At 37.6% G+C, this 15,467-nt stretch overlaps 1 protein-coding gene across 7 annotated transcripts in view; it reads left to right on the top strand.

Annotated features, from left to right (window-relative positions):
* The first annotated feature begins 469 nt into the window (after positions 1 to 469).
* The window catches only part of LOC128705515 (uncharacterized), a 246,038-nt gene continuing 231,040 nt past the window's right edge, over positions 470 to 15,467 (top strand). For 4 of the 7 annotated variants that reach the window (XM_070092288.1, XM_053800705.2, XM_053800711.2 and 1 more), the window contains exon 1: positions 470 to 1,073. In XM_070092288.1, the coding sequence (XP_069948389.1) occupies positions 1,065 to 1,073 (9 nt within the window). In that variant the 5' untranslated portion in view covers positions 470 to 1,064. The remainder of the gene's footprint in view (positions 1,074 to 15,467) is intronic. The other 3 variants (XM_053800688.2, XM_053800681.2, XM_053800687.2) reach the window with 2 other exon arrangements.

The raw sequence follows: 15,467 nt of genomic DNA, 5'->3' as shown, positions 1-15,467 counted from the left end.
AGGGGTGCTTCAGGGCAGTGTTCCTGTCCTCTGCTTTTCCTTACACATGAATGGCCTTAACAGTGTAACTTAGGCACTTAAATCTGTTCTGTTTGTAGATTACAACTTTTATAATCTTCCTTTTAAATCTGAGTACTCTCAATAACACTGTTAACGAGGAGTTCATAAAAAATATCTCCCTGGATGGCTACCAATAAACCCATCCTTCATTAATATTGACAAGATCATCAACATGATGTTTGGGAACAGGTGTGTAAATTTCCAACTAAGTTGATAGGCTTCAAAAACAATTAATTAACTAGTGTAGGTGAGAGAAATTGATCAAATTAGAGTGAAAAGCAGAACACTAGTAGAGAATAATAATTTAAACCAGGCGCCACAGCATCTGTTTTAGAAGCTGTTTTGCCTTTGTCCCTGAGACGCCCGTCTGAGTATCGATTTATTCTATAATAACTCATATAGATGAAATATTAACGAAAGCGAATTATAAAGTAAGCAAAAGACAACGAAACAATGAAAGAGAATGTGAAATATGGTGTTATATATGCGTACGTGATGAGAGTAATGTAGAGGTTGAGTTAGCCCGTCATGTTTGTAATGTTTGGAGGAGCACCAATGAGAAGGAGGAGGCAGTCTCTGCTGCCGCTCATATAATGTTCTTTATTCTACTACTGATACTCTCTCATCAACATTTGTTATTATAAGCCCTTTTAACTTCACAGTTCAGTTGCATGAGAATGCAGGTGAGTTAATAGAGTAGTATTGATGAGGGGCAGAAGGTGGTGGCGAGTGCAACATTAAAACTGCTGGAAAACTCTCATGACTTGTGTGAGGTATTACTCTCCTCTCTCACCCTCTCTCTCTCTCTCGAAGTGTTTATACGCCAGAAAGTGATGTGTGTGTTGACTGTGGTCACTAGTAGTATCATCAGCAGTGTGGAGAGCCTTGCTAGTACTAGGAGTCACTAGTAGTGGCTAGTATTACTGCTGCTGCTTCAACACTCGTCTTCATGGAAGCCGCTTCATCAACCTCTACTATCCTCTTCACCGTGCAACAACACATTAATGTGTCAGGTAATTACCCTTTTTCTTCATCTATTTTAAGATCAAATGCTTTGTAAACTCTTACATTTATTCAGTTACTTATAATCACGAGTGATTTTTTACCAATGTGAAGAAAATCTCTCTTCATTCTCCTCATTTAACTCTTATTCTAAGTTATATTCGACATAATTTGCAATATAAAAAAGTTTCAAGTTATGAATGAGGCTAAAATACAATTTTATTTGCATTTTTAGTTGTGAGAGCAATCTGCCTTTATAATGTAGAAGTTTGTACCTCTAAGTATTTGTATTAAAGTTTTTGCAGAATATAACCTTGATTTCAAATATACATTTATATTGCTCATTATTACTATTAAGAATAGTTGAGAATAGATTGTCATGTATGTATGCTTAATGTTTATGTAAAGTAAAAGGACACAAGTGCAACTAATGTGACATTTTATTGTGGCAACGTTTCGCTCTCCAGGAGCTTTGACAAGCCGTAACGGCTTGACAGTGAAACGTTGGTACAATAAAATGTCACATTAGTTGCACTTGTGTCCTTTTACTTTACATATTGTCGATAATTCTACCAACTTTATTAGAATGTAAAGTACACTTATACAACTAATATTCATGTCACCTTTATATTAAAGCAACTTGTATGTTCACTAAAGCAACTTTTATGTTCACTTTGGTAAATATTGAGTTATGGGACTAAGTTGAGTTTCTTGAAAATTTGTAATGGAAAGTTAGTAATATTAGTTGGTTTATACAGTGCAAGTAATTAAATTTTGTGCATATTAGGGAAATGATGACTTTTGGATATTATTTGGCTTGAATGCTTAGGAAGATCTTATTCCTAATTTAACATAGCCTAAATCATGTAAAGTAAAAGGACACAAGTGCAACTAATGTAACATTTTATTGTGGCAACGTTTTTGCTCTTCACAGGAGCTTTGTCAAGCCGTTACAAACAATACATGGACACAGAGGGTATATGCGTATATAGGCTTCGAGTGAGGTGTAATGCTAGTGGTAGTAGTAGTAGTAGTAGTACTAATACATGTATAAGATGTAATAGTAGTAGTAATATGATATGGTAGAATAACCAACTTGCATATGAGTAAAAGGTCAAAAAAATGTTACTTGGGTAGCATAAAAATAGGTTAGACAAATATTTCTGTTGATGGTTGGATCTGAGAAGGTCTGTATCATTGTTCCTTCTCTGTTGTGTTCTTGTGTAACAGAGACTATGTGACGGCAGGGTTTGCAGTTTTGAGGTGGATTTTTGCTAATACTTCGGAGATGATGAAGCTGCCTTTATTTTGCTTGATTGTGTCAGAAACAGCGATTAATAAAATGTCACATTAGTTGCACTTGTGTCCTTTTACTTTACATATTGTCAATAATTCTACCAACATTATTGTAGCCCAAAACAACCCAACTCTTCCTAACCCACTTGGTCTAATCCCACGTAAGTCATTGTACACTCGGGAAACATTGCTTAGGTGTTAGTGGTATTGGAACTGCTTACATCATTGTACCAGCATGTCATGCATGCTGATTGACCCAGCGTATAAATTATCCAATAGGTTCTACCTTCCATAAAAATTTTGTTGCTAATATATCTTCCCTCCCACTCTCCAAAAAAAAAAGTGCACAAGATATATTTTTGCTGAACTGTGGATCAGTTACTTGTTACAGAATTATAATTAGTATCATCTGCCTTTATAATGTATCTTGAACATGTCCAAAACAAAATGCTTACTCTCATTATCTGTAATTCCCCCTAATTTACACTTACACTCACCCAAATGACTATAAACATAAAATTCCTAATACATATAGCTATTGCCTAATAAATCTTAAATTAGTCCTAAGTTTGCCTGAAATACTCTCCCAATATAGGAGCTTTTATAGAAACAGTGTATCATGCCAAGATAAAACCATTCCCATTACTAAATTTACTAATTGTAATATTGTTATATGTTTTGTACTACCACACTATTATTATTCTGATTAATGCTAGTCACTGCAATTACCTAATTTTCATATCAGTATGCAATAATTTATATTGAAGTGTACTGCTCCATAACCTGTGCCAATATAGAGTAAGAATTAGGATTAGTCTGCCCAAAAGGCCCAGGCATGTTAGTGATCATCTTTGTAATTAATATTTTATAATATGTAAACCACACATTGTAAGATTTGCAAGGAAATGAACATTTTCATTTTCATAGCTAGCAGTGTATTTAATATTTATGTAAAGCAAGGACCCAGATGGAAATGAGTTACTTTGTTTGGCTTGATTGGGTTATTCTAGGTAATTTACACATTTTACTACTTAACCCTTTCAGGGTCCGTCCCGTAGATCTACGGCTTTATGGTGAGTGTCCAAACCGTAGATCTACGCCATGAGCTCAGCTCACTCTGATAAACTGTGAGTGGTACATTTGGGCCTAGATATGAGAGAATACATCTATGTGGTATGTGTGCACCACATAAAACATCCTGCAGCACACTGTGTATAATGAGAGAAAAAAACTGAAATCATGATTTTTTGATTAAAACAGCAACTTTGCAGTGTTTTTTCGTATGTTTTTTATAGTTGTATTTGCGATTTCTTGGTCTCATTTGATAGAATGGAAGACATATTACAGAAATAGAGATGATTTTGATTGGTTTTAGCACTGGAAATGGCTTGAAACTGAGCTCAAAGTAGCGGAAATGTTAAATTTTTGCCGATATTCAAGAGTAAACAAACGACCTCACACGTCTAATACACGTCAGCTGGTGGGTCTAATATACATTCACAAATATGGTGATGATATTTATACAATTATTACAGTATTGCATAGCAGTAAATCTTCTATTTTTTGGTGTGAATAAAAATTCATTATGTGAATAAAAAATCAAAATGGAATTTATTTGTAAAGCCTCAAAACATGACTAATGAACAGAGGAAATGTTAGTTTAGTGCCAGGAATGCCTACATTGTTTATTCTGGACCCTATTTTGAAATTGGAATATTTTGAACTTTGTGTTAAATTGGCCAAATTAACAATTTCCGATCACTTTATTTTGTAGTTGAAACAGTTGACTTGGCGATTTCTTGTGCTCAATCGATAGAATAGAAGTAATACTAGTGAAATAGCTAAGAATTTGGTTGATTGGAATAATGTAATTGGCCTAAAATGGGAGTCAAAGTCGGCAAAATCGCCGATTCGTAAATATCGCTGACACATCAAAATTCGCGAGAGCATAATTTCGTCAATTTTCCACCAAATTTCGTACTTTTTGTTTTATTACCTTCACAAAAAGATTCTCTACGATTTAATAAGAAAAAATAACAAATTTTTTTTTTGAAAATTCTTGGACACTGGTGCGTGACTCCAGATTTGGGCCTTGGACCCTGAAAGGGTTAAAACAATTGTGAATAATAAACCTACTTAACTTACCCTGAATGTACAATAATCCTTCTGAAAATTAGACAGCTGCAATATCTGGGTATCTTTATTGTAGACGTTTCACTAGTCATTGGCTTTATCAATACAAATTCAAGGACATACTAATTGGAAGACAGTAGAACTATAAACAAAAGATGAGGTAATCAGTCCCTCAGCCTTGGAGTTGGTGAAGAGCACCGTAGTCATGAAGAATCTGAAGCACGGTTAACTGGTGCTTATATACTGGCATCAGGTGGTGAGGGACATGTAGCAGAAATGTGTTGGCAAATTGTCTACAGTAAAGATATCCAGATGTTGCACATGTGTGTAATTTTCATCTCGGTATTGTATACCATTCATGTACAACGTATCAGACACTGCAACATTGTGGAATCATGGTTCAGAGGACATCTCCACAACCTTCTTAACTACTACTGACCCTTCCCTCGGGTATGACCTACTTTCACTAGGGAATCCCACCTACCAGTGACAGTGTCTTTGTTTACTACACGTCCCTCGTCACCTGATGTCAGTACATGTATATAAGTGCTGGCTAACCTTGCCTGTGCTTCAGACTCTTCATGACTACGGTGCTCTTCACCGGCTCCAAGGCTGAGGGACTTATTACCTCATCTTTTGTATATAGCTCTACTGTCTTTCAATTATGTCCTTGAATTTGTATTGATAAAGCCACGGGTTGGTGAAACATCTACAATAACACCCAGATGTTGCACGTGTAATTTTCTTTTGTCAGTATTGTATACTGTTCATGTACAATAATCATTTTGTTGTTGCTATGCAGTTAATGTACTTTTTTTGAAATTTGAGGTATATCTTGTGCATTTGGTACTTCGTTAAGGGTTAATTTTCACATGCAAGTCATATTGTATACGTATTATGTGGAAATCAGTCACACTATTGACATAACTGAGTAGCATAGGTTAAAGCTACATAAGGTAGCATTGCTGTATTTCCGAAACATAGTGCCTTCAGAAACATCGTATATATTTTGTTTAACCCCTTGACTGTCACAGCCCCAAATTCTGAGGTGTCTCCTGGTGTTACAAAAATTAAAAAAAAAAAAAAAAAAAAAAAACGAATTGATAGAGAATTTTTTCCCGGTGGTAGTGACACCAAAAGAATGAAATTTGATAGAAAACTGACGGAATTACGCTCTCGTGAAGTTAGCGACCTTGGCGATATTTACAAATCGGCGATTTTGCCCACTTTGAGGAGAATTTTTGGCTAATTCCATTGTTCCAGTCAACCAAACTCATAGCTATTTCTTTAGAACTCCATTTTTTTCTATCAATTGAGTACAAGAAACTGCCCATTTACCGATTTCAACTACCCAATAACATGGTCAGAAATTTGCTATTTGGCCAATTTCACGAAAACTAAAAAATATGACAATTTCAAAATAGGGTCCAGAATGAACAATGCAGATATTCCTGGCTCTAAAATAACATTTCCTTTGTTCGTCAATCATGTCTCGAGGCCCCTCTGATATTACTCTTGCTTTCTATTTTGAATTTTTATTCAAGCAAAAAATGGAAGATTTACTGTTATGCAGACTACTGCAATATTGTAATAATTGTATAAATAATGTCAACCCATTCATGGCTGCATATTAGAATGGCTAGTTGGACATTTATTGGACAATGGCATCATTTGTTTACTTTTGAACATCGGCAAAAATCAAACATTTCCCCTACTTTGAGCCCCATTTCAAGGTTCTTTTTATAGTAAAACCAATCAAAATCACCTCTATTTCTATAATATGTTTTCCATTCTATCAAATGAGACCAAGAAAACGAGAATACAACCATAAATACTATATGAAAATAGATCACAAAGTCAGCATTTTAATTAAAAAAAACAGTCGGAGTTTATTTTTTTTCCCATTATGCACTGTGCGCTGCAGGATTTTTTTTATATGGTGCACACTGACCACACAGACCCATTCTCTTACATGTGGGCCTACCAGCTTTCTCCTGCTTGATTTGAAGTCGCTAGAATTTATGAGTACAGGGGACCCCCGGTTAACGATATTTTTTTCATTCCAGAAGTATGTTCAGGTGCCATTACTGACCGAATTTGTTCCCATAAGGAATATTGTGAAGTAGATTAGTCCATTTCAGACCCCCAAACATACACGTACAAACGCACTTACATAAATACACTTACATAATTGGTCGCATTGGGAGGTGATAGTTAAGCGGGGGTCCACTGTATATAGTAAAAAAATGGTGGCTCGTAAGACATATATATACGACCAAAACAGTCAAAGGGTTAATTGTGTGCAAAATATTTGTTGTTTCTTTGTGAATAATCTGTCTTAGGTTGGGGTGATGTGACACATGGATTACCTAACTTAACACAGCCTAATCTAACCTAAAAGTTTAAAATATGGTAAAGGTTGCTGACTACTCGAGTATTAATTTACTACCTTTAACAATAAACTTACGTATACATGACTGGGAGATTTCTTCACTAGCTGATGTAGAAATAACTCAATGTAAACTTTTCCAGATGGACCATTGTCACACCTTGTAATTATGAGCTGGTATGCAATAACTTTATTGAATTCAAAGACAGTTCACTTACAAATATGTATTCAGGAAATGTCAGAGTATTTTATTCACAGTGGCATATGGAGAGGGTTTCAGGGGTCAACACCTCCGTGGCCCAGTCTGTGACCAGTCCTAGCGGTGGATCAGGGCCTGATCAACCAGGTTGTTACTGCTGGCCACATGCAAACTCACGTACAAACCACAGCCTGTTGGTCGGTGGTCAAAGAGACATTCGGGTGCGTGTTGGTAATCCTTTATTCAGGTACAACATAATGAATGCTCCTAGCTGCAAAGAGACAAGACACACCAATTAGGATGCACAACCTGACGCTGTGAGTACAGGTTGTTCCTCCTAGCCCTGATATATCATTGACTGGCACAGTATGGACAGCCGAATACGTGACTACAGTGGACCCCTGGGTCACATTATTAATCCGTTCCTGAGATCTCATCGTAGAGCAAAATTATCGGAAAGCGAATCAGTTTTCCCCATAAGAAATAATGGAAATCAAATTAATCCGTGCAAGACACCCAAAAGTATGAAAAAAAAACTTTTACCACATGAAATATTAAGTTTAATGCAATAGAGTAATTACAATAACAATAATAACAATAGAATAATCACAATAGAATAATTGATACACCAACAAAGGCTTCACATTGCAATCACCACTAGCATTGGCACACATCAGAAGAGTAAGCCTGTCTTTCATAGGCTTATGTCCTGGGAGTGCCTTTTCCTCCTGAGTAATGTAAGTCATGCAAGGCAATTTCTTCCAAAACAGGCCTGTTTCGTCACAATTAACCCTTTCAGGGTCCGTCCCGTAGATCTACGGCTTTACGTTCAGGGTCCAAACCGTAGATCTACGTCATGAGCTCAGCTCACTCTGATAAACTGTGAGTGGTAAATTTGGGCCTAGATATGAGAGAATACATCTATGTGGTATGTGTGCACCACATAAAACAAATCCTGCAGCACACTGTGTATAATGAGAGAAAAAAAACTGGGACTGTGATTTTCGATTAAAACAGCGACTTTGCAGTGTTTTTTCGTATGTTTTTTATTGTTGTATTTGTGATTTCTTGGTCTCATTTGATAGAATGGAAGACATATTACAGAAATAGAGATAATTTTGATTGGTTTTAGCACTGGAAATGGCTTGAAACTGACCTCAAAGTGGCGGAAATGTTAAATTTTTGCCGATGTTCAAGAGTAAACAAACGACCTCACACGTCTAATACATGCCAGCTGGTGGGTCTAATATACATTCACAAATGTGGTGATGATATTTATACAATTATTACAATATTGCATAACAGTAAATCTTCTATTTTTTGGTGTGAATAAAAATTCATTATGTGAATAAAAAATCAAAATGGAATTTATTTGTAAAGCCTCAAAACATAACTAATGAACAGAGGAAATGTTAGTTTAGTTCCAGGAATACCTACATTGTTTATTCTGGACCCTATTTTGAAATTGGAATATTTTGAAATTTGTGTTAAATTGGCCAAATTACCAATTTCCGGTCACTTTATTTTGTAGTTGAAACAGTTGACTTGGCGATTTCTTGTGCTCAATTGTTAGAATAGAAGTAATACTAGTGAAATAGCTAAGAATTTGGTCGACTGGAATAATGTAATTGGCCTAAAATGGGAGTCAAAGTCAGCAAAATCGTTGATTCGTAAATATCGCTGACACACCAAAATTCACGAGAGCATAATTTCGTCAATTTTCCATCAAATTTCATACTTTTTGTTTTATTACATTCACAAAAAGATTCTCTACCATTTCATAAGAAAAAATAACAATTTTTTTTTTTGAAAATTCTTGAACACTGGGGCACCACTTCAGATTTTGGCCTTGGACCCTGAAAGGGTTAAACACTTGTTCAGGTTTCAATCCTTCAGCCTCTATGTACTCCTTGAATTCATGCACATATTTTTCAGCTGCTTTTTGGTCTGAACTCGCAGCCTCACCATGCCTAATCACACTATGTATGCCACTACGATTCTTAAATCTTTCAAACCAACCTTTGCTGGCCTTAAATTCACTCACATCACCACTAGTTGCAGGCATTTTTCTAATTAAATCCTCATGCAACTGCCTAGCCTTTTCACAAATGATCGCTTGAGAGATGCTATCTCCTGCTATCTGTTTTTCATTTATCCACACCAATAACAGTCTCTCAACATTTTCTAACACTTGCGATTGCTGTTTTGTTATTACAGTTGCACCTTTTGCAAGAACAGCTTCCTTGATTGCCGTTTTCCTGCTCACTATAGTAGAGATGGTTGATTGGGATTTACTATACAACTTGGCCAGGTCCGACACACGCACTCCACTTTCATACTTTGCAATTATCTCTTTCTTCATTTCAATAGTCATTATCACCCTTGGTCTCGATGGGTTGGCACTAGAAGCTTTCTTGGGGCCCATGGTGACTTATTTTGCAGAAACAAGCACCAAAAACAGTGATAATATGGATAATATGGAATGTACCGAATGTATCCTTAGATGCGCGCACACTGGCTGGCTTGTAAACACTGGCACACATGGGGCAGTTCAGGCCACACGTGGACACGTCTTGTACGAATCGTATCGCGTACCGGGTTTTGTAACGGGAACCGAGGCAAATTTTTTGTGATATAATGCTTCGGATACCAGATTTATGAGTTACCAATGACTTCGTTAACCGGGGATCCACTGTATTAACTTACGTATTAGGGAGGTAATATGTGTTCCGTCGGCCTCACGCTCTCTTTGTTTACACTCACGTTTCTCTGCCTCACGCTCTTTGTTTATACTCACGTTTCTCCACCTCACCAACAGGCGGCGCACCGGCGCCGCCACCCACCAAATTTGACTCTGTGTCACCCCATCTCCATCCCACAGTTGGCAACTGTCTTTAGGTGCCTGTCCATCTCCCTTTTGAAGATAACCAGGGGTCTATTGGTAATCCCCCTTTTTTATCCTGGGAAACAGTTGAACGATCTTGGGCCCCTGACACTTATTGCGTTGTCTGTAAGTGTACTCTTGGCACCCCTGCTTTTCATTGGGGGACGTTGCACCACCTGCAGGGTCTTTTCTTTTCGTAGGAAGTGATTTCTGTGTGCAGATTTGGGGCTAGTCCCTCTTTAGATTTTCCAAGTGTATATTAAGTGTGTCTAGCCTGCAGTCCAAGAAGAACAGGTCAGGGTGCTTTATTGTACTTACACATGCAATGAAAGTTATGTATATTCTCCAGGTCTTCACTTTTGCCTGCCTTTTAAAGGGACTGTTAGTGTACAACAATATTTGAGCTTAGAACAAGCAATATGGAAGTTACAAAGACTTATAGGTTACAGCATAATTCATAAAGAAAATAATTGCGTATTTGTGAAAGGGTGGATGGAAATAATTTATGAACTCTGAGTATAATACGATGTATATAATGCAATATAGTTATGTGAAGATTATTTCAGTATACTGTACGTGAATCTCCCTCCAGCGTGGCCATGCTGGCGGGAGATTCACCTGTAAAAAATTTGCATTTGTGGTTACAGTGGGGCCCATGCTAATCTCCCTGTGGTGTATAAATATATTTAGTTGGATGAATCTTATTGTAACCAGCTGGCCCAGTGACTTGTGCACTGGCCTGGAGTTTTAAGACTCGCTTGCCATGAGTTCAGTCCCTGCCCATACCATGGTTTGTTTTAAACTGGACAGTTGTCCTTGGAGGGATGCCATTTCCTGGATCCCACACAGCAGCTCACATCACAGATATTATTCAGAAAGAGATGCACAAATTCAATATCCCATCTTTTGAAATTAATTTGATCACATGGATAATGGTACCTGTGTTGTCAAAGGAATTGAAAGGACTGGATACAACAATGACAAGCCTGGCCCATGGTCGGGCTCTGGGAGTAGAAAGACTCCCATTACTGTATTCCAGAGCACAGGGTAATAAAAGACATCGCTGGTAACTGAGGAAAAAAGTGAGCCACTAAGTCACTCTTAGCCTGTTGTAAACAAGAGGGCCTTCAGGAACATAATGATCTGTCAAAGCTTATTCAGAATATTCCTACCAACTGGAATAGTGCTTATGTTATCCTTTCACTATCCATGTAGAGATATGTTATTAAGGCCAGAATCCCTGACGTAGTTCTGTGTCCTGAGCTCAGCTCACTCGGATAAGCTGTGAGCAGTAAATTTTGGCCTAGATGTAAGAGAATGAGTGTGTGGTGGGTGTGCACAAAAAAAAAAAAAAAAATCTGCCCCACGCAGTGTGTAACAAGGAAAAATTGTGACCATGTGTATGGTTTAATTGGCTGTTTCTTGGTATCATTTGATTAGAATGGAAGATATACTACTGATTGGTTTCATTAGTGTTTTATGGGTTTTTAGTGGGTCTGGTTAAATTATTGGGATGCTGTAAACCATGACCAGTCTTTCCTGGTTATACTTTATTATTCAAGAAATAGAATAAATATATTTTATGTGAATAAGAATTCAAAATGGAAGGCAAGTGTAATATAGGAGAGGCCTGGGGATGTGACCAATGAACAGAGGAAATGCTTTAATGCCAGGAATGTCTGTAGTTTTTATTGGGGACTTATTTTTAAACTGATTATTTTTTTAATTTTGTGCAGTTTTGTGCACTTTATAGAGTAGTTGAAAGGGCACTTTCTTGTGCTTAGTTGATAGACCAGAAGGGATACTAGTGAAATAGCTAAGAATCTGGTTGAGTAGAGCAATGGAATTGACTTAAAATAAGACTCAAATGTTGGCAAAATTGCCAGTGTGTAAGTTGTGCTGAGACTTGCTAACTTTGTGTATGCATAATTCTGTAAGTTTTCCATCATTACCTTCAGAAAACGATTCTCTGCTATTTCAGATTTTTTTGTGTGTGTGGGGGGGGGAACTGAGAGCAAGTTTCATTTTTGGGGTCTGGACAGTGAAAATTGGTGTCATATCCCCACTCTGTTGTCACAGCACATTTCTGGCAAAACAGTAATTGGGTGAATGATAGTGAATGTTGTACAGTGGTCCCTCAATTATCGTCCATAATCCGTTCCTGGAAGTGGGACTATTATCGAAATAGACGATTTTCGAATCAATTTTCCCCATAAGAAATAATGTAAATACAATTAATCCGTTCCTGACACCCAGAAGTATTAAAACAAAAAAATTTTTTACATGAAATATAGGTGTAGTACATAAACAATACAATGGCACAATATGAATGAAACATTAACAGCATAACACTTACCTTTATTGGCAATTCTTCTTAGTGTATGGAAAACTGGAGGAGGAGAGACATTGAATTAATGTTTGGAAGGGGAATCCCCCTTCCATCAACACCTCAGGTACCAAGTGCTTTTCTGGGGTTACTTCTCTTCTCTGTTTCTTAATGCCACTAGGACCAGCTTGAGAGTCACTGGAGTCCTGCCTTGCAAAAAAACTGTCCAGAGAGCTCTGTTTCTGGCATCTCTTTAAAACTTCCCTAAAATGGGCCAAGACTCTGTCACTGTACAAGTTGCCGATATGGCTTGCAACATCCTTCTCAGGGTGATGTTTCTCCATAAATCTTACCATCCTACCCCATATTTCAAAAATCTCCTTAATTTCTGAAGAAGGCACCTTCCTCCATCTCTCTTCCTCCTCCTCTGCAGCAAGATTCTGAGCGGCGATCTGTTGCTCTTCCTGCTGAAACTCTTGCTCCTTTCATATTGTTCAATGATGTTTTTCTTAAATTCAATCATATTTCTCACCTTCTTTACCAAAGGTTTGGCACTATGAGCTTTCTTTGGAGCCATGGTAGCTTATTTAGCACTTGCAAGCACTAAAATGAATGGAATATTATGAAATATTTCGTATGAACACGTGAGGGGACCGTCGCTCACTTGTAAACAATGGCAAACTGGCTGGGAACGGCTCAGAGCCGTGAGTACGCATCTAGGACGAAAGACAATTAGCGAGTTAACGGACCATTTGCGAGCCAATGATTAGACGAAATAACGGGACTATTTCTGAAATGGATGACTTTCAGGCCGGACGATTATTGAGGGACCACTGTATTTGATTTTTTGTGGGTCATGCTGCCTTGGCGGGAGATGGTTGCTGAGGTAAAAAAAAAAAAAAAAAAAAAAATTTAAATATTTTGTCTAAAATGGCTGGTAATGTGTTACTGCAGATAAAATGCTGTCTGTACTTTGGCATATCTTGAACATTTGTGAGTAAATTGTTTTTTGAATTCATTAATTTTTTCATATTTCAGTACATAATGACGTAAGGTGTAATAATACTGGTAGTTCCTCTGGTAAAGTTTACATTTAGCTAAATCAGCATCAGCTGGCAGTGGAAACTCCCAGTTGTACCTGTAGCCCAGTCAGTGCTGGGCAGTAGTGACATCCAGGTATCTGCTGATATGGTTGGATGCACCATAGTCATGTGGCTCCTCCTGCATGTCAGTGATATGTGGACTGACTGGTGTCATTGACTTTTAAGTCAATGAAGTTCAAGTGAAGTTATTTTTGTATTGTTACCCTCAGACTGCTAGTTTACTGCTCAGGTTTTAATCTGCTCCCTCCATGAAAGCTTGTGCCTCTGCAAATTTATCAGTTCTGTCATTCATTTGAAAACAAAAGTGTGCATTGGAATCCACAGGGTTATTCTTACTCCACTGTTTACAGTTGTACCATATGTGTATGTCTTTTGACATAAGCATGCCATGGCTACACTTGGAGTTAGGAGCATTTGTGGATGATAGAGAATTAGTTACATTTTAACATGTCAGTCTTAGATATATGGACACCTTTGCACTAATTGGCTTCAGCATGTAAGTTCTTTATTAATTTTTAGTTATAGCTTTGTATTCATGTACATCTCTTGATTCTCTGCAATGCTCTTTTGATTTTATTAACCCCTAAATAATCCAAACGTATATATACGTTCTTATGCGTAGCTCCCCAAATGTTTGTACATATATATATGTTTTAATTTTCCTACCTCCAAATTGGGCACGATGGCCCTGAGATGCCTGGTCAGCATAGAATGGGTCTTAACACTTGGTGTGCACCATATTAAAATAATCTGGGACCACTTAGTACCTTGTGCTCTCTTTTTCTATAAAAAAAAAAAAAAATTGTCAAAATATTCAGGGCAGTTTTTTTCGGTGCTGTTTCGGGGAAAATAAGTGACCATCCCCCAAAAGCTTCAGTGAACCCTACACCAAAAGGGTGGAATTTCCCCCATTGAAATAAAAGAGATCATTGATAAGTTGAAAGGGGAGTCCTTTTCCCCCGAATCAAGTTTTAAAAAAACCCCAATAAACCCGCTACTATTGTGGGCCCCAAAAAAAGACAATAAAGGGGAAGCTGTTCTTGCAAAGGTTTAACTGTTTTTTGAAAAAAAGATCAAGTGATGGAAGATGTTAGAACTCTTTTTGGGTGGATAAATAAAAAACACAAAACGGAATGCGTCTCTCAAGCGATCTTGGGAAGGCTAGGGTTCCCCAAAAGGTTTAAATTTAAAAAAATGCCTGCAACTAGTGATTGAGTAAATTTTAAAGGGCCAGCAAAGGTTGGTTTGAAAAGATTTAAAGCGTGGGCATCCATAGTGTATAAGGCATGGTGGGGGCTGCCAGTTGGACCAGGCTGAAAAATAGGGCAGGAATTCAAGGTAAAGAAACTGAAGGACTGAAACCGAAAATGTTTAATTGTGATGAAACAGGCCTGTTCTGGAAGAAAATCCAAGCAGGACCAATTACTCAGGAAAAGGCCTCCCAGGAAAAGCCTATAAAAGGACAGGCTTTTTTGTTGATTTGCCAATGCTAGTGGTGATTGAAAAGTTAAGTTTTATTGGTGTATCCTCTAAAACTCCCAGGGTTCGGAAAAAATGCCTCAAAGGATAATTTTTTTTTGGGGAGATCAAAAAGGGATGGGTCATAGGGACTTTTCTCTGGTTCCCCTGCATTTCCCCAATGTAAAAATTACCTAACTGAAAAAAATTAGAACAGGCCTCCTTTTAGACAATCCCCGGGTCATTACAGGCGTGCGGAGCGACTTGGGGACTGGCTTCATTAGGGGGGATTTTGCCCCCCTAAACCTCCTCCCTGCAGCCATGGAAGAAATTATTTCCAACTTCAAAAACTGCCAAAAGCTCTGTTTAAAAGGGTGCTGTGTGCCTCAGAAACTCAACGCTCTAAGGGGTTTTTAGAGATACTTTTACCCTAATTTGAAACCTTAAAAGGTAGGTTTGGGGAGGAAGTGACAAAAGGGCCCTTGAACTCTGCTTGGGAAAAAACTTAGAATGTGAAAAAAGGGGATTTTGAAGGGTTTGAGGCTAACCCTGAGATGATTATCCAGTTGGAATCCATTGTGGCATTGGGAAAAGTCGGGGTTGGAGGTTAGTGGGGG

The sequence above is a fragment of the Cherax quadricarinatus genome, chromosome 3 (assembly GCF_038502225.1).
Source record: "Cherax quadricarinatus isolate ZL_2023a chromosome 3, ASM3850222v1, whole genome shotgun sequence".
NCBI classification, from domain to species: domain Eukaryota; kingdom Metazoa; phylum Arthropoda; class Malacostraca; order Decapoda; family Parastacidae; genus Cherax; species Cherax quadricarinatus.
This window is presented reverse-complemented; position numbering and strand designations above follow the sequence as displayed.